At 34.3% G+C, this 27197-nt stretch overlaps 1 protein-coding gene across 30 annotated transcripts in view; it reads right to left on the reverse strand.

Moving 5' to 3' along the window:
- The window catches only part of RIMS2 (regulating synaptic membrane exocytosis 2), a 255960-nt gene that overhangs the window by 75419 nt on the left and 153344 nt on the right, over nucleotides 1-27197 (reverse strand). For 11 of the 30 annotated variants that reach the window (XM_029285245.1, XM_029285264.1, XM_029285300.1 and 8 more), the window contains 3 exons: nucleotides 27082-27195; nucleotides 5489-5662; nucleotides 4319-4428 (listed from right to left, as the gene is read on the reverse strand). In XM_029285245.1, coding sequence (XP_029141078.1) covers nucleotides 4319-4428; nucleotides 5489-5662; nucleotides 27082-27195 — 398 coding nt within the window. Of the gene's footprint in view, nucleotides 1-2563; nucleotides 2591-2970; nucleotides 2979-4314; nucleotides 4429-5488; nucleotides 5663-13196; nucleotides 13260-14677; nucleotides 14750-16950; nucleotides 17059-18932; nucleotides 18999-27081; nucleotides 27196-27197 lie in introns of all 30 variants that reach the window. The other 19 variants (XM_029285243.1, XM_029285246.1, XM_029285256.1 and 16 more) reach the window with 8 other exon arrangements.

A 27197-nucleotide genomic window follows, 5' to 3' on the forward strand; every position in this document is an offset into this window, starting at 1 on the left:
ACATACTGACTGTAATTTCTTACTAGACGTTTAACAAGGCAATTCATTTATATATTTATTTACACAATCCATATTACATTATGTTGCAAGTAGACAATATATATCCTCAAAGAGATATGGAGCATGATCAGATTAGACCTCTACAAATTCTGACTCACTAAAGCAAAGGCAACATCTTTATGGTAATTTGTTAAATATAACACAAAATTCCAGTTTTCACTGGTTTTCCCTAACTGGAAAAACAAACGGCTTTTCCAAGCATTATCACAGAGTGCTATCAGTTTGACACATCACTAGTTATAGTATTTTATTTCAAATTAAAATTATGTTTTAGCCAGAGATAAAATCAACACTTAATTAATAGTTTAGACTTTTCTATTCATTAGTATGTCACAAAGTATCCCATTTTTTACATTTTCAATAGCATTCTACAATTTTAATTTCCAAAACAAGAAAATAAATTAGCTAAATAAGTTACCACTGAATTTCAGTAGTGATTTTTAACAGAGTTGCTAATATTACTTTATGTATTTATCATTTGTAATGCAACATAGACTATGCAAGAAACATGTCTTCATTAAAATAGGTTGCACAAAGACAAATGTTAGAAGCAGATGAATGGCTCCTAGCAACCCCCTTAATTTCCCCAAATATCTCTCCAATGGGTTGGGAAACCTTTGTTATCAGCTTTTGTGTCATAGCAAGTATGTGGATGAAATATATACTTTATTTATTTCTTTAGTAATATCTGCCAGAGATCCACATATTTATAATTGTAAATCAACCATTAAAACACTTATGAAAAATATCAACAAAAGCCATTCAAACCTCTATAATAATCCAAAACTATTCTAAAAATCACATCATAATGAAATAATAAAAATAATTCCTATAGAAGTCATTATTAAAAAGTAATAAAATTAGTAAACACGATATCAGGTATTAATTATTGGACACCCTCCAAAAATGCTCTACCTTTATTTACTTCCAGCATGCTGTAACAGATGAGGTGAGACTCACTTCCAAGAGTAGCCTGATCTATAAGAAAGGGGCTACAACAGGAAAATGCCTTCTAGCTTCAGCTCCCTTCAAATGAGTTATAACCAAGCACTTGGCCTGAGATGAGCATGCTAAAAGGCAAATTCTGGTGAAGAAGGCAGCCCTGCAAGTTTCTAAGCAGCAAGCTATATAGGGACTTATAGACCAAAACTAGAATTTTACATGCATCTAGAAATTTATTGGCAATAAGTGAAGCATCTGTAGCACAGATGTGAAATATAGCTGCTACGTAATGCCCACTTTCTAAACAGACAACTGCATTTTGTGCAAATTGTAGTTTCCAAGGAGTTTTCACTTTCAAATATACCACACTGCAGTACACCCACTATTTAGTGATTACCTTGGTTAGTGAAAGTTTGCACATACAATGGTAATTAAAAAAATAATTTTCTAACTAATGCATGCATTTATAACCAAATTTTGTGTACTTGACAACAATGCATGCTAGAGTGAGAGTAATGCTGGCATAGCTGTACAGAATAACTTTATTTCAATAAAATGACAGTAACCAACTATTTTTGCAGTATCTCTGCTCTGTTTCTGTCTCAGTCTAGTCTTGATCTTACTTGATGGCCTAGTAGCTTCTTTCACATGACGTACAATGGGTGAGGTAAAATCAAACCTTATGGTACTTAAAGGTGAGGAACCCCCAAGCTGACTTCTATAACTACAGACTGGAACTGATATCTAAGCACTTATGCTGATCTAGCCCACCGACTCTGTTTAGTGAGGTGCTGCAAGGACTGATACTCTCTCCTCTCCTATTTAACATTTTTAACATTTAAACTGCTGGGTAATGTCATCTGATGTTTTGGGTGAGGATATCTCCACCCTGGGCCATCCAATGATGATGTGGACATCCTGTCCTTGTTTGTAGGGTGTGGGGGTCCGGATAGGGAACAACAGGTTTCAACTCAAGTGGCTTTGGGTTTTAGTACCTCTGGATTCTGGAGTCATTTCACTTCTTGTTCTGGATGGGGGCTGTATTACCCCAGATAGAACCTATGTGTAATTTGGAGTACTCTTGGATTTGAAGCTCCTATTCAAAAAGCAATGTCAGCAATGGCTAGGAGAGCTTTGGTACAGCTATATGTTGTGCACTGATTGTTCCTTGACCGGGCTCTGCTCACAGTCACTCCTGTTGTGATCAACTTCCAACTGGACTACTGCAATGGATGGGGCTGCCCTTATAGAGCATATATAGCTGGTGCAAAATACAGCAGCAAAGGCAGTTGTGGATGCTTTTCATTTAGCACCTGTGACATCTCTTTTCTATATGTTTCCGGGCTTAATTCAAGTAGCAGGTTGTAACCTATAAAGCCCTTCATGTCATAGGGCTTGATTACTTATGGGAGCATCTCACCCAAATTATATCTACTTGTCCTGTGACATCTAGGAGGACATCTAGGACACCTAGAGAGATGCTCCAGGTCACATCTATAAATGTCATCTGACTAATCCCCGAAGGAGAGCTTTTTGTATCATGGAGCCCACCATGTGGAACGTTTTTCCTCTGGGGACTCTACTTGCCCTGACCCTGTTGGCTTTCCGTAAGGCTCTTAAAACCTGGTTTTAAAACCTGTGGCATGTAATTGAGACTGTATCATGAATATGTTGTATACATTGCTGATTTTATCTTGGCTCTTACTCTACATTTATTATTTATTGTTGTGCTAAGATGTTCTTATTTTATTTTTATTCCATGTTAGCCATCTAGAGTAAAAGGTTTGAGATGGGTGCCCATATAAATTGAATAAATAAGCCTGAATCCTGATTGAGAGGGATTCTGATAATCTACATCTTTTAAGGAATTCTGTGTATTCAGGGAGTCTTCGACTTACAACCATTCGTTTACTGACTATTCGAAGTCACAACAGCACTGAATAAGTAACTTATGACCATTTTTCACACTTACACCACTGCAACAAGCCCATGGTCATGTGATCAAAGTTTGGACACTTGGCAACTGGCATGTATTTATGATGGTTGCAATGTCTCGGAATCATGTGATCACCTTTTGCGACCCTTTGGTAAGGAAAGTCAATAGGAAAATCAGATTAATTAAACAACCATGTTACTAACTTAACAACTGCAGTGACTCACTGAACTGTGGCAAGAAATGATCATAAAATGGGGCAAAACTCACTTAACAACTGTGCTGCTTAGCAATGGAAATTTTGGGCTTAATTGTGGTTGTAAGTCGAGGATAAAGGTAGATAATACTACCTGTATTATGGCCATGATGCTATTATAACATTCTTATTTACAAAGGAATGTATACTTTAATTTTTTAATAAATTAAAAATGTAATTTTCTTATAATTATTTATTTCTAATGGAAATATTTATATTTTTATACGACATAACATTTAACAGTTGTAAAAACATTTTCAAACAAAAAAGACAAAGCGAAATGCAAAGTGAGTTTAAGGGTCCTCTGAATTTATCTATTTCAGGGAATTAAATTATACCACTGTAATATACAAAACAAATGAAACATCTCATAAAATGCATGGGAAATAATCCATGTTAATAATTGGACAACCCTTTGACTGGGAGAGTATAATCCTGCCTTGAGCAGGCAGTTAAACTAGAAGATCTTGGAGGCCCCTTTCGGCTCTATGATTCTATGTTCTTTTGTGATATACACAGTGGCTCCGTGTGATTTTTAAGCAGGTTTTTTTTAATGTCTTTATAGACAAGAGCCTGTATTATGATAGAGTCTATAAGGAGGTGGAAAACCACATTTTTTTAAAAAAATTAAGAGATTAAAAATTTATGTTGAGGGATTCAGCCAGTTCGCACCACTTCGGCAGAACCGGTAGCTAATTTTTTGTTGCTCAGGTCCAGAATGGACTTCCGGAAGCGGCATCCACACAGAGAACCAGTTGTTCACATATTTGAATCCCACCACTGCACATGTGATCCATTGCAGGTACAGTATCAAAACCTGCTTCATAAATTTTAGCCGTGATATATACATACATTATTCATACGTTATTTTCACTGTTACAATATTTATATGGCTCCTATAGTACAACAATCCTGCATAATCCAAATTCCTATAAATTGAATGAAATCAATAAGCATTTGCAGCCCTCTACAACACAGTAGTAATGCCATTTTAAAGATAAAATTCTAACCTACATTTTCAGAGCTCTGGAAATAAGACGAATTAAAATTCAAATGATTTTAAAATTTAAAACTATTTTCTTTTTTTAACTTCTTATAATTTCTTTTAATTTAAAATGCTCACTTACTTCTCTCCAGGGTTCCTTTTGGTGGGAGTTGTGGCAACTGTCTACCCCTGCGTCCTGCCACCGGAGTACTTGATGGGCTTGTTTGGACTGACCCCGAATGAGCATGTGACCTACAGGATACACATCAAGAGAAACCATCAATTACAACATATATTTATTCTTATGTAGTTTGACAACAAAGGAATGATTAATGACTTTTGTGCATGTTGAACTTTAATTGAAATGATGACCGTTCAACCTTAATGATTTTAAAAAGCATAGTTACCAGTAAGATAGGTTTATCTGGAAACTAAGGGGAACAATATTGAAAAGATGGCACAAAAATATATTTTTGTAACTGCATCTATTAACCATATAAAAATATATGTAGAGGTATATGCATACTGAGACATACTGAAATAAAATAAAAAAGAAGTATATGTATAAATATGACTATTTCCATATTCAACTAACAAACATTTCAAATTCCAACTAACAGTGAGATGATGACAGGCAATAAATCAAAAGTATATTTCAATGTGTGAAATGAAATAATATAATTGTTACTGATTGTTATATTCACAATAGAAAAGCAAAGAAGCCAGACAATAATCTGATTTGGACATATCTTCTCCAACTTCATTCCACTATTTGTAAAAAAACAAAAAAACAAAAACAAAAAACAAACCTAAATAAATCAATACTGTTTAATCATGAATAAAATACATCACCAAAACAAGACAAAATGCAAAAACATGCACACAGCAAATAAGAGAAAGCAGTGATTAATATATCAAATTAGTACAAATTTAAGAAATTATTTTTAAAGTATCATTTGATGTTATGATTATTATTCCATAAGCGATGTCTGATGATCACATTTAATTACTTGTTCTGTAAGAGAAATACATGATAATTATGAAGTGTTTGAGAGTAAGAAATCACACAGGATTCCTAATAAATGAGAAATCACAAACAAATGTAAGTAATTGTTATTAATTATTGTTAGTAAACAAATTACAATGGCAGCTACACCATTATATCCCAATGGAATATAAGTAGTGTATTGATGTTGGCAGGGTTAGTATCTACAACTACTAGTGATCAGCCAATGATGAAAGGAAATATTATTGAAGTTTTTGGAAAATAAAAAAGTGAGCTGGTGGGGCAGGATTAATCCATCTGTTTCACCTCGATAATGCAGGTGAGGGAGGGGCAGATCTTCCAGTCATTAATGAAGGCATCGATCTCATGAGGTTTGACTCAGGACGCTCAGTGGATCGGGAGCGGGGGCTGGGCCGCTCTAGCACTGGACGCTGTTCTGTTGATCTGGATCTTTGATATGGTAGTCTAGGTTCCCAATTCCTGTAATGTTAGTCAAAAAGCAGCTCAAATGACTTTTATCTGTGGTTATGCATTATGCTGCAGCAAATTGGATTTGGAGCTATCCAACATAAACTAATTTTAATAACTTTTTAAAGTTTTCTTCTTGCTAATATTAAGTGGGTATAAAGAAGTATACTTCCTTAAAATGGTTATGTGAAGAAAATTATTTAGACAGTTTATGCAGTGCAATAAAATCTAATAATTTTGCATTGAATTGCATTACTATTTTGGGATAATTCAGAATTCAAAAGAAAAGATGCAGTTCTCTATAAATATTAAACAGATTAATATTTTTAAAAAATCATTTTTCCATATAATTGCTGTCTGTCAGAAGTTATTTATGGTGGCTCATTTCAACAGAATCACTAAATATGAACAAAGGATTTTAAAAATCCTAAATAACATTTCTCATTTACTGTGTATTAGTTTAACTGTCAGGTATAACTGTAGCAAGAATTAAACAGTTTTAAATGAGAACAAATGCATTTGTTATTGAACATAGTATTTGATATATGCACATATGGCATAAGCTGTACTTTTGCGCAAAAAGATCAAACACATCAGATTCAAGGACATCCAAGAAACCACATGGAAAGACATGAAGAATTTTCAAACCATTATCCAAAATTGCTGTAGCAGAAATTAATTTTAGGTAATGGCTGCATACTGGTTCTATAATATAATAGGATTTTTACAGTGTGTATAGTGTGTATGTTATTAAAAGATCCTTAAAATCTGTAACGTTTTCCCTCAATACAGTAAAGATAACATATTGACTGAGAAAACAATTAAATACTGTCATATATTTATTTTGATTCATGAACATAGCTTCAACTGAGGATTTAGAGTTTTACCTATACAGAAAACCAAGTTTAACTTTAGTATTAAGGAGAGCAAAAGAACACTAGATAGTTGTATTACCAAGAGGTTATAAAATTGCAAAATGTGTTTCTAAAGTTATCCTTTAGGTATAGCATTGATTTGAATTTTGCATACTTGCTTTATGACAGTAAAGCTTCATCTAGAGAAACTCAATGCAGGGGGGAAGTATCTCATTTGATAAATAAAGTTTGTTTAGGTTTTTTTAAAGCGACTAAAAATGTGCTACAATGTTATTGCTTATTTATTTAAAAAGAAAAAAAGTGAGAGATGAATATATACAGAAGTGATACACATTCATTTAAAAAAAACACTACAATAAAATAATATAGAAGAGACCCTAGGGTCAAATTCTTGCTTGCTGATGCAAATTTCAACCGAATGAAATGTAGCTATTTTCATGAAGATAGAACTGATCATGTGATAAAGAAGAACTGATCATGTGATAAAAATATATTACAAGTAGTCCTTGACTTACAACAATTCCTTTAGTGACCATTTGAATGGCACTGAAAATAGTGACTTACAATTGGTCCTCTCACTTACAATTACCATAGTATCCCCACAGTCATGTGTTCTAGATTTCGGCTAATTTTTCACTTAAGAACTATCTTGCTTAGCAAGATCCATTTGTGATCACAAGTCGAGGACTACCTATACTTCATCTTAATGCCTACTAAAACAGTTAGTAAAGAGGTATTATTCGGAGTGCTAGATATAGTAAAAAGGACAGTGCAGTAATATGTTAGGAGCACTGTGTCTTCCTTCAAGCATTTTAGAAAATAAGACATCAAACCTCATTAAAGTAAAGGTCTTCTTAGGAGGAACAGATACTGATACTGATATAGATAACATAGATATAAATAAAGATACACAAAAGAGCTCTCTATTGCAAAAGTTCAACACCTTCAATCTATCTTTTTGCAAATCCAAATCAACAACTGATTAATGTTCCTTCCATTTGATTGTACATGAAGGCCTCACAGAAAAAATCAAAACAATAGTTTCACTTTATGCTCCAAACAGGCAGACACGTTTGATCATACAATCAGCAAGGAAGGGCTAAGTATCAAGGAGGCAGGTTATCTAGAATCAGCCTTTTAAAGACAGATTTTAGTCAAACAACAGATCACTACCAATAAAGTGACTGGGAGTTTTATTGGTAAAAGATTCGGAATGCCTATATTCTGAATCCCTGTATTCCTAAAATAGCTTAAGCACAAATAAACTGCATGAGTTAAATTATATAGCTCTTGACATGCCAATATCAAAGGTGTATAGGAAGGAGAGATACCCCCGCAACTAGCACAGGAGAACACTATAAAAGAATTTTGAACATTTCCTTAACATGGGAGAAGGGAATATATTTAATTATAATTTATTTATTTTTATCCTGCCTTTATTATTTTTATAAAATAACTCAAGCTGGTGAACATACCTAATATTCTCTCCTCTTTTATTCTCCCCCAACAACAAGGCTGTGAAGCAAGATGGACTGAGAGAGAGTGACTGACCCAAAATTACCTAGCCAACTTTTATTCCTAAGGCAGTGCTAGACTCCTGGCACTAACCTGGTGCCTTCACCACTAGACCAACTCTATTCAGTTGCAGATCTGAGCAAGGCTACCCGCAGCAAGTTACCAACTGGCAGACAGTTCCCTGAATGTAGGCATTCTAATTTCTGCAAAAAGCTCTGCAACCCACGAGGAGAAATATTGAACCTCACAATAACTGTGTTTATATGGGAAGCATAGTTGATATCAACCCAGCTCCAAAGTCAAGTTAACACCTGGCATTTCTACCACCTAGCCAATCAACCAAGCCAGACCACTTTGCCCCTGGGAAACCCATACAGATGCTGACTTGGAATGTGGCTGGCTGGAAAGGGATGGTTGATGGTGGTCTAATGAATTTCCTCTCTAGATTTGATGTAATAGCTTTTCAGGAATCCTGGTTAATCGAAATGGATGAACCAGTACAACTGCCAGGCTTCCAGGAATGGACTTCCTCAGTCCAAAAAACAAAAAACAAAGGGAAACCCTCTGGTGGGTTATGCATTCTTATAAAGCAAGAATTGCAATGGCAGGGGGATAAATTATACAATGTAGACAAGTATTCATATTTCCTAGCTGTTAAATTTGGATATAAAGAGTTTGAGTTAATACTGGTAAATGTGTATATCCCTCCAAACACATCCCGGTATTATAACTTTGGATACTGGATGGGTCTGGAAGTTATCCTAGACAATATATACGCATTGTACCCTCAGTTCATAGTGGTTCTACTAGGAGATTTTAATGCTAGGTTGGGTCCCTCTTTGTATAAGTTAGCCCAGAAGAATGGAGTCTCAGGGGACTAAAAGAAATGCTTTCCAACAATATAAATTGAATTTAAATCCTATCGATTCATTCATAATTTAGTTTGACTAATGACTAAAAGCTATGTAAGAATAAAAACATAAAGTAGTCACAGTTAATTTTTTGCATTATGAAAATTGTTTCCACATTCAATTTTCTTGTCAGATGGTTGAAGATCTATATAATAACAGGAAAATAGTACTGTACATATCCATACTTTTTAACTGAGCATATAAAATATGTATAGTTTTAATAGACTAAAAGTCATTTGGAACCTAGGATTTAGTCATTCGCCAAGTCCTTCAAAAGAATTAAATGAAATTAGTTAAAAAAAATATTTTTAGCTAAAATGTCTCATGCAAAGAAATGAATTTGCAAAATTACTTTGCTAATGTTGAAATAAAACAATGGAGATTACTTGAGCTTTACATTATTTATATTATTTTTACCTAAGTAGAAGATTGCAGACACAAAAGAATAAGTACAATGAAGTTGAATTCATCAAGGCCAAAGTTTTTAAAGTATAGACTCCTAAACTAAACAAACAGGAAGCACAAAGATGAAACCATAGGAACAATTCATTGCTTTTCAAAAATATTTATCTGCCTTTTTTTGCACTGCATTTTGTTTTCTGTGCATGATACCTAATGTTCAAATTAAACAATAAAAGCAATGAATGTCAAATAAAAACATTAAAATGCAGCAACTTATGGTGCATTTGACTGATCACATACAGCGTTCTCTATTTCTAGAGACAATAGAAGCACTACAAGAAAAAACACACAAATTATGCCTAGGAGTCACAAGCCAAATACTAAGCCAAATACTTTTTACTGAGAATACCTGTCAGTATCTGTGGAAGACTGTTGGATTTCAATCCTTGGACATGCTATTCTTCTATTAGCTATTGGAATTTTGCTGTTTGATCACAGATATAAAATAACCTGTTAGCACATTTTTAATAACTACTGTTATGAACAAATTTCTAATGTTAAACAACTGTTAAGCTACAATAGCTATAGCACTTAGACCTATATATGGCTCCATACTGCTTTAGAGCATTCTCTGAGCGGTTTACAAATGTCAGCATATTGCCCCCAACAATCTGGGTCTTCATTTTACCGACCTCGGAAGGATGGAAGGTTGAGTCAACCTTGAGCCAGTCAGGATTGAACTTCTGGCAGCGGGCAGAATTTGCCTGCAATACTGCATTCTAATCACTGCACTACCATGGCTCAGAAACAAAGTTAAAATAATATAATATTGTAACTTGGCTGAATTACTTTTAAAATAATAGTTACCAATTAAAGTTTATACTACTAGTTCAAACACCCAAAATTTACACACACACACACACACACACACACACACAGAGAGAGAGAGAGAGAGAGAGAGAGAGAGAGAGAGAGAGAGAGAGAACTTATTTTAAAATCTGGTGAAATATCCGAACACAAATATCACAAAAAATACTTATATATAATTTCTGCCATATATATGATAATACATCAAATTATGTATGTTGCTACAGAACTTTACTGCATCTGCAGAGGATTCTGTCTCTACCGCCATGCCTATATGAGGGATCTTAAGCAAATATTGAAGAAAGCAAGAAAGTCCCTTTCAAAATATGCAGCAAAAAATATGAATTTGAAGCAAATAACAATTACAAAAATATTTTCCTTTTACAGCAACTTTGTAGCAAATTAATATAGTCTGTTAGGAATCTAGAGACAGAAAAATCAAAATCTAGATTTTAGAATCTTTGAAAATTTACATTAACAAGCTCTTCAACATTTAGTTTAATCTTACTTAATTAGATTTTTTTTTTAAAAAAAAAAATCTGATACATCCTGACATCAGATCTCTTTACTTTATATAATTTTATATTCTTTATGTAATGCTATATTTAGATGAGCATAGTATGCAAGGCACCTAAAATATCACAGTACATAAAAACCTTATCTCTTACATAGCTCACCATATTTGACAATTCTTTAACACTATAATTCTTCTATTATGAATATTGCTTGAATATATAATAACAATATATTATAATGAGTCTTCAACTACACTCATATATAGTCTGTAGCATCTACAAAAACTAAAATGAAGTAGGAAATAGCCATCTATATGATTTACTTTATCCAAAAATGTGTTTTTCACCATTGTTAGTTTCTGCACAAAGTACATGCAGTTTTGGGTCTTGGTAATTGGCTTTATTTACATCTCATTTGGAATCAAAATGGGGACCATTTGAAGACAAGATGTATGTTTCAGCAAGTTTATAGAAGTACAAAACTTCTATTAAAAAACTACTTAAACTTGATTTAATAGACCTGGGGGGTTTTTTTGGAGGGGTGAGTGCCCTTTGAGTCAGTTTGAACACCTCATGACTGCTTGGACTGCTCCCTGCAGTTACCTTGGCATGTTTCAAAAATATTTTGTAAGTACAGGTAGTCCTTGACTTACAATGGCAATTGGGATCATAATTTCCATTGTTAAGCAATGTGCCACTTAGTGATGGCAATCCCTGCAGTCCCTGCAGCAATCATTAACCAAACTCCATTATCATTAGGTGAGGCAACTTCCTACCCGCTTCCCATAACCAAAGTCAATAGGAAGCTGGCAGAAAGTTGCAAGTCCCAGATGAGCAGACAGACAATGCCAGGTGGAGCAGGAAGTGAGGAGAGTGTGCAGGGTGGGAGAAAGAGTCAAGGAGGTACAAAGGTAATGCAGCACAGGTTGAGTGCACAGGATTTCAGAGGGGGGCAAATGGGTGAGAGGCATAGCACTGGTCAGGGAGGGTGTGATGCGGTGGAAGCAAAGAAGAGGTGGGGGACCATGGGTAGGTGGGTGAGATTAAGCCCAGCACTTTACAGCCTTCCCTCCTGGCTTCACCATTTACTTTCTGAGTAAGGTAGCAGTGAAGGTTGCAAATGGCAATCAGGTAATCGCACACTACTGTCACCAGTTGTAAGTGAAAAACCAGTTGTCAAGTCCCCAAATCATATGACCGTGGGGTGTGTGTGATGGGACAGCCTGAACCTGAAGGACTGATTGTAACCACCATTTGTTCAGCACTGTCATAAGTTTGAACGGTTGTTGAAGAATGGTCCTGTAATCAGAAGTGGTGCAAGCACACTGTTTGTATACTATTCAATAAAGAACTCTGCCTTTTAAAAAAAAACTATAGTTATGTAAGTTTTAAAGCACTTCTTTCGGTTCATTTGTATGTCATTTTTCAAGTTTTTCTTTCATTCTTTCTATTCACAATAAGCCAATGAAGTAATTATGTTGTTGGCATGACTTATATAAAGTGTCACCTAATTTTATGTACCCCTATTTGGGGTATTTTCAACACATTACTCTCATAAGATGTATTGATAGGCGGGCTTTATTAACAAGTACAAGGGCTGCAGATTAGACTGGATTTAAATGCGGCAGCAGCAAGCTATTTCTTGCCATCAGGTGTGTTCATGAAGTTGAGAGATGTTTGGAAGGTCTCTATCTACTTCACTTCATGAAATGATACCAGAAATTATTATTTTTCTTCTTCAATTTTTTTTTAGATTGTAAGCTTGTGACCCAATCTTCTTTCCACTGTTTTAATCTAAGCCACTAAGATTTTTTATTCTTTCTTATAAATGAATAAAAATGCCTAGCAAATCCCTTTTTCAAAACATGAAAATATTTTTAATACTTCCACGGAAAATCTGAATGGTTAAGGATTTTTTTTTTCAATGCCATTATACTAATTAGGATTTACATTATAGATTTCACTAGTTTCCTACCTTTTAATGGGAGGAAACTATGTAATTATTTGTCAATAACCATAACTGGAGAGGACTTTTAGGGCTACTAAAGGGAACCTGAGGACTGCATGCATCCCTGTGCATGTAGATATTTATTTTATTAAATTTATTTTATTTTATTTTATTAAATTTATATCCCGCCCTTCTCCTTGCGGACTCAGGGCGGCTAACAATCAGGTAAAAATACACAAATAACATTACAAATTTAAAAATTAGTTAAAAAGGAAATATTTAAATTTAATCTAATTAAAATATAATTAAAACCCCCTCTAAAAGTTTCCCCTAGGCCAGATAGGGTATCTATATCTGAAGAATAACTGGATTTTTAAAAATATTACTAAAATCTAATGCTCAAATAATTGGTTTTAAAAGGGAAGAAAAAAAATATAAACTAAAATAATGCTCTATTTAAATTATAAATACAATCCTACATTACAGAATCATAATACTTTACACTTTACTCACCTGTAATTTTCAGCTGTACCATTGACTACATGATCTGCCCATGAACTTGCACCATTGTAATACCTTTGCAATGCAGTTAAAATAAAGACAAGTTATAAGTATGAAGTTATATTTCAAACAATTTTTCTCATGAGATGTATTTTTATCTCAGTAATCAGGCAAGGAATTCTCCTTAATTCTTTTCACTACAGATACATTTGGGGAATTAATCTTTTGAAAAATAGAAGTATTTTATTCTTTATAACTATTTATAACTATTACCTTTTGGTCAGGGCATTTAACTGTCTAATACTTAATTGATTAATTGTTATAATCTAATCTAATATAATAATCTAATCTAATCTAATCTAATCTAATCTAATCTAATCTAATCTAATCTAATATAATATAATATAATATAATATAATATAATATAATATAATATTGCTTTTAATATTTTAATATTTATTATTTTAATTGTAAGTCACCTAGAGTCACTTTGCAGCATGAGAAATTTTGTAAGTAAATAAATAAATATATCAGGTCTTGATAGAAATATTATATGAAACTATATTTATTTGACACAGCACTTGGTCCAAAGAACTCTCATTTTCTTTTCAGGTACAAGCTGCACAGCCTAAGAATCATCACAATCTTATTTTGTATCTGATTGTGAGTATAACTGGCACAAGAACTCTGCAAAGGTAAAGGAGGTGGGAGAAATCTATTCATGGAGTCTATGCAATAGGTCATCTATATGGCATCTATTCCTGAAAATAAAATAAAGTCTTTCCATCAACAGAACAACTCTAGATACAGACTTTATATTTTGCCTAAGTAAATTTATGTATTAAACAAAATTTGCTCAATAAATCTGATAGTGATATGCACACTGTTATAAATAATAGCAGCAACAAGAATAGTGAAGTTATAAAATTGCCAGACATCTGTATAAGAAATAAATTATACAACAGTAGTGAAACAGATAGTACAGATATTAAACATATTATATGAGAGGTAGCCTTTATATAGCATCCTTAGCCATTTGTAAGACCACCCAATGTAATGAATTATATTAGTCTTAAAAATGAGCAAACAGTTCAAATTTAACCACCTTGAGCATTAAATAGATTGTTCAAGCTTCACCAGAAGTGTTCAAATCTTAACAGAAAGTATTCCACTCACAAAAAAGCATTTCAAGATCAGCTACATTTGAAATGGTTACAAAATTATTCAAAAGTCAAAGCAGCCTGTTTTTAGCTCAAATTGGTTTTAATGCAAAACATTTTGCACACTTCTGATTAGCCTTAATCATACTGAAAGTCTCTTCTACCATATCTATAGTATGTTAAACCAAATTAAGATTCCCATCATCTATGAGGGGTCTGAAGTTGATAATCAATACACTGTAAGTCCATGTCTATTATCTCCTTCAAAATTCTACGCTGCAAATTCTTAAATATATGTATTATTTATACATCTATCTATCTATAAGTAAATACCTTTCGAGAGCAGGAGAAATAAACGTGTCATCAACATATGCATTAGGCTCTCTTCCCTCCTTCCTACTCCTCCTGAACATAAAATAAACAGTAAAGGTATTTTAGAATGGCCTTGCATACTTCTGCTGATGCATGATAATGTCCACCAAATATCAAGCAACTTTTAGCATAATGCAAAGTAAAAATAATTTGTATCCTGAAAACAGCTATTTTCCAAATAATTCCATATTCAAACAAGATTCATATGCCTGTGATCACCTTATCTTCAACAACTATGTTAAGACATTCTATGCCTTAACTAACAAAAGCAATGATGGCAAGACTTTCAGCCTATTGAACTGGCCTATTACTGAGGTATGTGAACAGTCAATGTTGTAGTGTATATAGTAGAAAATATCCAACATAATGAAATTAGGACATGAAGTAAACATGAACACTTATCTCTGAATGTAGATTTGTGGTAGATTCACCAGGTTAAGCCATTTTTTGTAAACTTTTAAAGGTTTGGGAAAATGAATTATTCATTCCCAACCATTCAAGTAATGTGTTCTGGCTCCAAGCGTCTCACTAAAATGTTTAGCTTAGTTCCCTTTTATGCTTAGCTATTAAGTCAGTCAACCTTGAGGAGCTATGCGAGAGGATGGGGTAACGGCAACATTAAAATGCTACTACACATAATATTCAATATTACCTATTAGGGATGTTATGGATTTTTTTTCAAATTAAGTAATACAATTGACCAAAACAGAATGTGTTATAGCACAAAGGGGAGTGTGGATAGCTTTTTCAAAATATTCTGTGGCTTAAAAGTAGTATATAAGAAGTATGAATATAGAAATGATGGGTAGTAGGTATAATAGCCAATAGAATGTTCTTTCAGTATAAGCTGAGTGTTCTTCAAGTTAAATTCTTACTTGTGGCAAAAAATGACACCATGATAATTTATAATTTAATGATTTCTAATTTAGATTACAGAAATCACTCTATATGGAACTGCCCTTAAAAATATTAAGTAAGTTCAGCTAATGCAAATACTCCAAGTAGACTTTTATCTGTGATGCCCTTTTATGTAACTATTAGTTGTAAAACAATTAAATGCTTTGTTTCTAAGCAGATCCAAGATGCTGATTTAGTTGTATAAATCCTTAAAAAGATTGTATCTAAGCTATAAAAAAGTTGACTTCTTTATTTTCAACTTATAGATAATTTCTGACCAACACTGGAATTACAACAACCAGTAGCTAGAGAAAGTATTTATTTATTATATGTATAATAAATTAGACTTCATTTTTTGTGCGTGGGAATACCATTGAAGTTTACATTCGATTTTTATTTTTCCTATCAAAATGGGCAGGGACCCATTACCCTGAGAAAGTTTGCATTCAAGGGCTGCAGTATGTACATTCCCCCTCTATATCTACAGTATATTAAGCTTCAGTTGGCTTTCTGAAGGCCATCAGGGTCAGTGCTAGCCCTATCCTGTGAAGGATCATTCCAACAACAGGTACTGCAACAGAAAAGGCACTTCTCCTGATTGCATCAGATGACATGAAGTGTGTCCATTCTAGAGACAGGCAGATATCATTTGGGAGAAGCAGTTTCACTAACAATACAGTCCTGTTCCATGTAGGGCTTTATATGTGATAACTTGCATTTTTAATTGCACCCAGAAGTTAACAAGGAAGCCAGTGCAGCTCAGAAAGTAGGTTATTTACATGAGCATATATTGATGTGCCCATGACTTCCTGTGCTGCAGCATTCTAGACTTATTATAGCTTCTGGGTGGTCTTCAACAGCAACCCACGTAGCCAAGTTGAAATAGTCCAGTTGGGAAATGACTAGGACATGAGTGACAGAAATGAAGACCTGTTGATCTAGGAACAGGTACAACTTGCACACAACATGGCATTGTTCTGGTTACAATTGCCACCTGGACTTGCAGACTGTAGACTGTCTCAGTAGGAGAGTGCAATCCCATTCAGAACCAAAGATATAAAATTTCTAGTTCCCAGATAAGGGGAATTCAAAACCCAAAATATTATTTTCAATATTGAATTGTTAATAGTGTGCAGTGAATTCTACAAATATTCACCCTCAAAAGTTTGCTTTAGATGTGTTGTATAAAATAGTATTTGCTCTTCACTTTGTGGAACTCACATTCACTTAATTGCACCTCTTATTCAAAATAGCAGTGACAGCTTTTTACACAACATCAGTATATTGTGTGTTTGTGCCGAATGTCGTAAACTAATGATACTTTGTATATGTTATACCTCTCAAACTCATTGTAAGCACCCTCAGAATAGGTTCGGCACATCCTATGCGATCGAAGTAATCTGACTGCATCTTCACAAAAGTTAGGATACAATGAATGATTCTTGCTGCCAAAACATAAGCAATGAAACATGAAACTAAAGTAAGAAACAGAGAAATGAATAGCATTTAGGCATGAAAGTATACATGAATGATAGGAGGAAATAAAATGGGTATGAAAAATATGTTCATTAATTCATGTAGTTTAATTTATAGTGTGGATCAAAACAAGAGTTTAAGCATCAACGTGTTTTGAATAGAACATTTAGAAAGGAGGGTATATTGGAGCACTTCTGAATTTTATGTGAAAAAGCCCAAGAGACAGCTACAAGAAACTTTATTGATTATTCAATGTATGAGGAAAGTAAAGTTTCCTTCAAATATAATTAATATGCAATCAATATGGCAAAGATCCTAGCCAACTACGTAAGTGGCTCTTCAATAGCATCATTATGGTAATTCTGATATAACTTTTCCCAATCGTACAAGAGTTAATTTCCAGTAATAAGAAAATATATATCTTCAGCTAAAACTCATTTTCCCCAGACATAATCCATAATATTAATGCTAAATACTAGTAGAAAAAAAGAAAGGCATGGCTGAAGTCTGAATGACTTCTCCCTTAATCAATAGCTACAGTATAGGAGAACCCCTTGTTAAGACAGGATCTCCAAACTTTTGGGCATAATTTTAAGTTTGTGACATTGTTATAGCTATCATAATATAGTTCAGATGTTGTTTTATGTAGATATGGGATCACATATCATGATGCAGACTGCAAAAAATTAAACAGAAATTCTGACAAGATTTGGTCATCATTAATTCCTGAGATTTTATGCATTTATACAAAATCCTTGGTGATCTCAAATGACAACTCCAAATCTCTTATGATTTAAAAACCTGACAAGTGATAGGCTATTTTTTTTTTAAAAAAAATAACATTTGATTGCATTAAATTACAGATACTGGGAATATACAGTCACTAGCTCCTGCATAATAGGAAAAAAGCATTCTTCTTACTAGCATAAATTCAAAATAGATTTAATCCAGCATACTAAATCTTATATTTGTCCCCACATAAAAACAATGTATTTTTAAAGACATTAGCTAGTTGTTGTAGAAGGCAAAAAATTAATAGCTGGCCAATTTCTGCTATATTGTTGTTATTTCAGTATTCAGATCCTATTTTATTAAATATTATGCAATTGGGAAGGCACTGACAGGGACATCTAAGATTTCTGATGATAGATAGATAGACAGACAGACAGACAGACAGACAGAGAAATATTTGGTTCAGAATGGCTGCAAATGTACCCAGGATCCTGGGAAGAACTACTATTATAGAATATTTTGGAAATTCAAAATATTTACATAACTGCAGCAATCCTTATCATTTAGTAAGGCAAATCAGCATTATTGTCATGATACAGGTGGGGCTGCAAGGGACAGGGTCACTTAAAGATACCCAACAAGTTCATAAATGAGATGAGTCCACTCCTCTTCTGGAACACAACCAACACTTTCAGCTACTATACAGCATCCACTTCAATTCTTCAACTTTGTATAACAATTTTTATCTGGTAGCAGTGCTAGGATTGCGAATAGCAGCTTGATATTATGGATGATAATATGGAATAATGGTTTCCAATGGTATGACTGAAAAAGTTATAGCAATGCTGAGAAGAATCTAACATCTAGAACTTCATAGACAAAGAATGATAACTGTTCAAGAACAGGGCAAAAAGTGCCGTTGTATAACATGCTCTCTATTGATTAGACAAACAATGAATGTAAGGTAGTACTTCTTTTAAAGTCAAGTATTAATATTTGCAAAAGATTTGTTATTAAGCCATTCAGTGGCTTAACTAGTATGAAGCAAAAAATATAAGTTCAAGTAAAAGCATGCATTTATACACAGAGTCACACACAGGAAAGCAGATACCTGGCATCTCTATGATGGTAGTCAATGGATTGCGTGTGATGGGACCAAGGCAGAGTGAGATAATGACTGAAAGCATAGCAGAAACAAAAATAAAATGTAAGACAATAAAATTAAGATAGTGTCATATATAGTGTCATATATATATATATCATAAAATATGAAGGCCTGACAGCACAAGCACAAAGACACTAGGTGTAATTTTTATACAGAAAAATAACTTCATAAAAGGGATCCATATATTAATGTGCTTCTCCTGATGCAATACTACTATAAACAATTAATTCCGCCCCCCCCCCCCCGCACACCTGAAATGTGGATGATGTGCAAATCAAATCAAGATACTATTACTTTGATTAATGAAGGTGGCTGCCACATAACTATCATATTTACAAAAGACTTAAGCAATAGGTTGCAAGATATTTACAGATATTTAGGAATATTCCAGAATAAATTCACAGAACTATCTTGGCATGTCAGATGTTGAGGACATTACATTGTACTGATTTCACCATAAGTGTGATTAATCAAAAAGTTCAAACAGTCTTTTCCTAAAATTCAACTGTTTGGCAGAAAAAACACTAAGAGTTAGAAGAAAGAGGGCACAGAGAAGAAAGAGGATACAAAGACTGACTTGCTAAAAAAAGGAATCACTAGATTCTGTCTGATAAGCCACAAAGATATTGCTTCAGATTATTAGAAATTCTTGCTAATTATATTATGAATTTGACTAAATCTTATAACATTGGCTACTTTCGTCAATTTGTAGTTTGGTTCTAATATTAGTTCTAAAGGATTGTGATAAAGTATTTTCTTTATATCTGTTTTAATTCAGGATTGTTTGCAGAAATAATGGGGTGTTTTTGCTTTTTTAATATATTGTAAATATTTATGTAATTTTTATATTTTGTATATTCTTAATGTATTCCTTTTATCCTTTTTTCTTTCTTTTTTCTGTCTTACAATAAAAGCATTTTTTTAAAAAAGAGTCTGAGATTCCTGTATGGGAATACTGTGACTAGAAAGAAGATCCTCAGAGAGATCGGTGGTCTGCAGGGCTTCACTTTACTTCCTGCAGGATTGTCCACTTCCTTCCATCTGCAGGCCTCTGTGACTATTTGTACTTTGGGTGCAGAAGAGAAAACAGCGTTTACTGGCAGACAGTTTCTTTAACAGAAGGGACATCAATCTCATTGAAGAATTTCTATGAGGTCAATACTTTCCCTTGAGCACAGATACACACACACACACAAAATTAAGGGATGGCTCACCCAGATTGCACCCCACATCAGTAGCAGCTCATAACACCTGCCTCCTTGTTATGGTCTACTCTAACTCATCAGAATCAGAGGCTGAACAGCCTGATCTGGCAAACAGTAAGGCTCTCAGGAGCTCCAATCACCTGGAATAGATCAGGGACCTAATGAGAATGAGCAGGTGACTCAGATGTAATAAGAGGCCAGATCCTGGCAAAGTGCCTACACCCACAATGAGCCAGTATTTTAAATGACAGAACAAAGATTTCTCAGCAACAGAGGTTAACAACACTTCAATCAAGTGACTGGCAATACTGGATCTGTGATCCTATTATTCTGGCTCTTTGCTCTGCTCTTGGCTTGAAGTCTCAAACCAGCTGTGAAATCCTCTGGTGTCTGAACTCTGATACAGATAACTAATTTCTCTGCCATTGTCACATCCTGTTTACCAGATGTGGGTGCTGTAGGTGGCACTAGCTTTTTTCTTTTAACTATGATCCTAAATTGGACTTTGTTGATCTGTCTCTGGATCAATTCATATTGGAGCATCCTAATTGTACAGAAAGATCTCACATTTCCTATATTTACTCTGGAACTTGTGTGTAACTGTTCAGCTGGGCATTCTACCTGTCTTCTGAGGGTTTATTACTAAAGCCTCATCATTGATCCAATTTCAAACCTGGTACTGTGTGACTGCTGACTCTAGAAAAGTACAGTTTGATTCTAACACCAAAATAGAGATACTTGCTCCTTTCTGTTTTTGCAACCAAACTGAAACTTTTGCTTGCAGAAAAAACTCAGAAAAACTTTGTCAGTTCACTCTTAGTGTTTACATGGTGCAACTATAACATTTTCACATTACAAATGCCCTGAAGTCAATTAAAAGAAATTTGATAGATCCCTAGACTGACTCCCAGCATTTCTGGCACAGTACAATTTTTATATGAACTGTTGGCTCACACAGTGTGCTATCTGGGCCAGCTGCTAAATGGGCTACTCTGCTGTTTCACTGGAGCACTGAATAATTTTCACAAATTCATCATAAAATTGAAAATAAGAGTGAAGATCTTATTGCACCACTCACAAACAATTAGTATGTCAAGAAGCAACACCAGGGATGTACTTGGTAGCAGGATATGTAAATAATTGTCAGTTTTTTGCTCAACAGTTGAACTGGAATAAGGCTTTTTTGATAGAGCAGTCCCAGAAAAGTTGATACAGGTGATCCTCTCATGATGACCATTCACCCACTGACCATTCAAACTTACAGTGGTGCTGAACAAGAGGTACTTATGACTGTTTCTCACACAGAGTTGAAGCATCCCTGCAGTCCAGTCACCTGGTCATGATCCAGGTACTCAGTTAATGGCTCACAATTATGATACTGCAGTGTCCTGAGGCCATTTGATTGCCATTTGGAACTTTCTTTGCCAATTTGCTACAAGCAAGTTGGCAGGAAGTTGCAAATGTGACATATGATGTTGCACTTAACAGCATGGGATTTACTTAATGAGAGCAACTGGAAGTACCAGAATGTCCATCACAGAGTGATACAGTCATATGACATTGCATTCTGCAATCACATTGCTTAGTGATAGAAATTCTAATCCCAATTACCATCATTAAGTGATGGTATAGATAGGATAAATTGGTCAAATCTGAATGCCCACTGAATTTGGTAAGCTGCTGGAGCAACAATATGCAAGGACCTGCTGCAGTCTTCTAAGCACCATCAGAGTCAATATTTGTAATCCTGGGAAAAAACTTCAAGTCCTTTGGAGAAACCCTTAGAAATTGGAGAGGCCTAACTATATCTTACCCCTAAAGAAAAAGCCTATCATAGATAAGCATCCCTATGTTGTGGAGACCAGGGTGATCTGATTTTCACCTGGACCACCAAGCTGTCTTAGAAAATAGTCTAGATGGGTTACTAATTAAGGGAAGTAATATCAGCTAAATAATAGTGCCTCTGACACTGTTTATTCCAGACTGAATTACTGTGATCAATTCTGTGAGAACTACCATTTTCACAGACTTAAAGCTCAAAAGAATCTTAGATAGTCTTATAACTGTCTTTTAATAGTAGAAATTACTAACAGACCATTAGTCTGGCCTAGTAGTCTGTACTACTGATCTGTTGGGTTAAAATTTGGCAGAATATTCTAGTCAACTGGATTCTACTTTGTTTCTGCTCCTCACTTTTCCTAGTAGCTGCAAGGCCACAATCCCCAAATTACGTGGTTTAACAAAAGAGCAAATTTCATATCATGGCAAGTTGCAAGGAGCATTGTTACCTCAGCTCCATTTCTTGAGTCCTTTGAGCAGAAGGAAAGGAATAGCTTTTAGAAAGCCTAACCAGCAAATATACCAATTTTTATATTCAACCAGCAAGAGATTGACAACTAACAACCCAATGTTTCTATAACTGCCCAATTGACTTGATCTTTGCCCAGTTAGAGAGATTTATTCCCCTGCAGAGACCTAGTTGAAATAGTTAGGGAGTTTATTGCTAAAAATATGAAGAGGATTTTTATTCTATGTCTTTGTGATTGTTTGTAGCATCAGCACTATTTGTTAATAAAATTTACTTTTGCCCTGTATATGGATTATTCTTCTGTTAGGGACTTCTCCCCCTCTTCTCTAGCTGTTAAATCATCAAGTCCCTGCCCGTTTAATTGTTGTGATATTTTCCTTTGTGACACCAGGTTTTCCAGTGAAAAGTCTGAGTGCTCATGAATCTCACACTAGAAAGTGAGTATATACAATATAATTCCTTTCGAATATAGTGGAATATCAAATAGGAATTCATCAGAAAAAAAAATTTATTTACTATCTTTCGTCCCAAAATCATTTAGGGAAAATAAACTTAATATTTTCATCCAATCACTAAACCTCATTAGTAAGAAAGCAACACAATCTATGCCTCAACAAATGTGGCTGCTTTAATGAACAACATAGAGATCCTGCTCTCTCACTGAAGCAAGTTCTAAAGCACTTTTCCCAAATCATTTTAAAGGAAGCACAGCATTATTACATCTAGTGTTAATTTTAATTAAATTACTTTTTTATGTCAATAAAATAATCTCTTGTTTTTGTTATGCCATTTGTTGTTGTTGTTGTTGTTAGTTGCGAAGTCGTGTCCGACCCATTGCGACCCCATGGACAATGTTCCTCCAGGCCTTCCTGTCCTCTACCATTTTCTGGAGTCCATTTAAGCTCACACCTACTGCTTCAGTGACTCCATCCAGCCACCTCATTCTCTGTCGTCCCCTTCTTCTATTGCCCTCAATCTCTAAATAAATATACAGTACTGCTTAAAAATCAAGAATGCTGTTTTAATGTGCTGCATTGTTTACAATATTAATCAGGATTAAGATCTAAGGCTGTATTCTGACTATGCCACAAATATTTATGAGTGACTTGGAATCAGTTACTGCCTCTAGCCTAAACTCTTTTACCACGTTGCTATTAAGAAAATAGTGAAGAACCCTGAATTCCATGGAGACAGAGGAAAAAAATATGTCATGGATTGGCCCTATTTATATTTCCCCTAATGCAGTAACAAACACCTACAGATTTACTACATTTTTCAAAACAGATTTGTGCACAAACATTATTTTTAAGCTTGTGGCACCATGAGGTAGAATCTGTAACTTAGTACTATGTATAGTCTTTCAAAAGCAATTGAAAGCAAGCTTTTATAAGCCTGACTTCATCAATTAAAGTTATTCCTACTTAACAGCATCCAATGTGAAAGTGATGACTTCAAAAGAGTATTTGAAGTTTTTGCACTATAGGTTTTAAAAATCTAGAACAACAGCATATATTGGTTCTGAAAAGTATCTTTTCCTTTTGAAGTTAAAATAATCCTTGTTGTTTTCTAACATAGCCTAAAACAAAGGAGGATTTATCACTGAACAGTATTACCATATTCCACTAAAATACTAAATCAAAGTCCCAGATGTAATAAATTATATTCTAATGAAATAATAATTTTTATTTAAAATTGTTCCATGTAAGAATTGCTTCTCAGACTGACAAAAGTTCAGTTCACCATTATATAAACAACCTGAAACAGCTCTATTAAAATAGTAATAGCTATAACACTTAGACTTACGTATATACCGTTTCACCATGCTTTACAGCCCTAAGTGGTTTTACAGAGTCATCATATTGTCCCCAACTATTTGGGTCTTCATTTTACTGACCTCGAAAGGATAGAAGGTTGAGTCAATCATGAGCAGGTGCCAGGTGAGACTCGAACTGCCAAGTTTCTGGCAGTCAGCAGAGTTAGCCTGCAATACTGCATTCTAACCAATGCGCCACCGTGGCTCAGTGAAGAGCTTCCTCCCCTTCTGGTATACCATATGACCGGGGGGGGGAACACTCAAAATCGCCACTCCCAATGAGCTACATTGGTTTTAAACTGAAATGTAGTCCACTTGCTCGAATTGTTGTGCTTTTTTATCTTCCTAATTCTTGCTAAAGAAAGCTATGTTCCTGCTTGGAAAAAATTGCTTTTCAGATTAAAAAAAAAAAAAGCCCTGTTATCCATGTTCTGGAGAGAATGAACCTGGTTTCAGAAATTAGCATCTAGTTCAAGAACAGGAACTAAGAGGAGGAATAAATGACAATTTTTATACTGGAAAGATGTGCAAAGTATAGGACTGGATAGGACTGATGTTGGACTTTGTGCTATTTGTTAAATAACAATCTGCCCATAATTGCCAATGATAATTAGTAATTGTTAACAATTGTTCAAGAAAGTAAAATAATAATAATAGCTCCAAAGTGGGCTCAAAATCACAAATAAAATAATAAAATACAAAGTGTACACATTGGGACAAACAAATCTAAGCTGCAATGGCTAATTTAAAGAAATTGATCATGGACTTATTGTGGCTAGTTCAATGAAAATGTTAAGCAATATGGGACAGCTATAAAAAGATCAAATTAATATTTAGAAGAGAATTACTAGGACAATTCATTTGGATGACTTATTAGGAATGGAACTGAGAATGAAGCATCCAATATAGTTATATGAATCTATCTATATGAAAAATAGTGCCACATCTGAGCATATTCTGAAGCTGGAGATTTGATAAGGAGAGGCATGAAAACAGAGATATATAAAATAATGTTGGAATCTACTGGCACCTTAACATGTTAATTGAAATGTCTGGATCAACTTATTCAGTGAGTGGGCAATGCCATCTTTTAGGGCAAGTCATGCACAAAGGAAGCAGAAGTGGATCTTAAATTAACATTCCAGATACTATGCCTTACTTAAGAACACAGGACTTGGCTGAAGTACTGGCAGAGCATTGATAGATCAAGAATCCTGGACCGGTGAGTGTGAACATATGTATGAAGGCACCCAAACAGGAAACCCACCTGATTCTGATTAGGGTGATATAATAATAGTAATAGTAATAGTAATAGTAATAGTAATAGTAATAGTAATAGTAATGATGATGATGATGATGATAATAATAATAATAATAATAATAATAATAATAAGAAGAAGAAGAAGAAGAAGAAGAAGAAGAAGAAGAAGAAGAAGAAGAAGAAGAAGATGATGATGATGATGATGATGATGATGATGATGATGATGATGATGATGATGATATAAAGTTGGAAGGGACCTTGGAGGTTTTCTAGTCCAACCCCCTGCTCAGGCAGGAAACCCTATACCATTTCAGACAAATGGTTGTCCAGTCTCTTCTTAAAAACTTTCACAGCTTCTGGAGGCAGGTTGTTCCACTGATTAATTGTTCTAACAGAAATTTCTAGGAAATTTCTCCTTAGTTCTAGGTTGCTTCTCTCTTTGATTACTTTCCATCCATTGCGTCTTGTCCTGCCTTCAGGTGCTTTGGAGAATAGCTTGACTCCCTCTTCTTTGTGTCAACCCCTGAGATATTGGAACACTGCCCTCATGTCACTCCTAGTCCTTCTCTTCATTAAACTAGATATACCAAATTCCAGCAACTGTTCCTTATATGTTTTAGCTTCCAGTCCCCTAATCTTCTTTGTTGCTCTTCTCTGTACTCTTTCTAGAATCTCAACATCCATCTTTTTTACATCGTGGTGCCCAAAACCAGATGCACTATTCATCTGGTTCTTCCCCCCCCATCAAAGCCACAGAAGCAACAGATTTTCAGTGGTAAGAAATGCACGTTTTGCCATAGTCGTGGGAGAGAAAATTACCAACATTGATTCTGCTCCCATCTCTAATTCAAATATACAGATCAAACCATGGAAAAATTAATTAAAATAAATACATTTATATGTATTTATAAGAAATATTATATTTAACAGAGATCCTTTTGCATTAAGTCCAGTCTGTAAGATGAAGTCCTATACTCTGAAAATCAACAGCTGCACTATATATATTTTCTATCCAGAGAGAAATGCTCCCTAAAAGATACAGGATAAGTATATATTGTTTAAATCTACTTATACATAGGCAATTAATGCTAAAATCAAGTATAGAATGTATCATGAAGCTTTCCAGGTATTTGATATATAAATATTAAATTATATTGCTAAATTATTATATATTCCTATTTCTAAAGACCTTAACAGACTAATTATTATTTACCTTAAATGAATTATTATTCAAAATAAAATTAATAGTCAAAATAAAATAAAAACCTCATAGAACAAAGCCTTAAGTTTTCAAGTTAAAAGATACTTACTGCCTTCTAGTTTTTCTGACAGGAAAAATGCATAATATGAATACATAATATACAACACAATGCCTGTAACAAAATAATAATTTCAAAAACAGGAACAGTTCCTTTATCTCTACCCTAATTTTATAAACCAGAGAGCAGAATTGACTCTGTCTATAGACTCTTTTTCCATTGTTTACTCTGTTACTTCAGAATATCTACCTCTCTCTGTCTGGACAGTTGTGGTCATCCATTATTCGATGTCTATCCATTCGATTCATGGTATTGTAATGTGCAGGAGTAGATCGGGTCCCTCGAGACCCATGTTCCACATTCCT

Source organism: Protobothrops mucrosquamatus, unplaced genomic scaffold, assembly GCF_001527695.2.
Source record: "Protobothrops mucrosquamatus isolate PMUCROS unplaced genomic scaffold, P.Mucros_1.0 scaffold_168, whole genome shotgun sequence".
NCBI lineage: Eukaryota > Metazoa > Chordata > Lepidosauria > Squamata > Viperidae > Protobothrops > Protobothrops mucrosquamatus.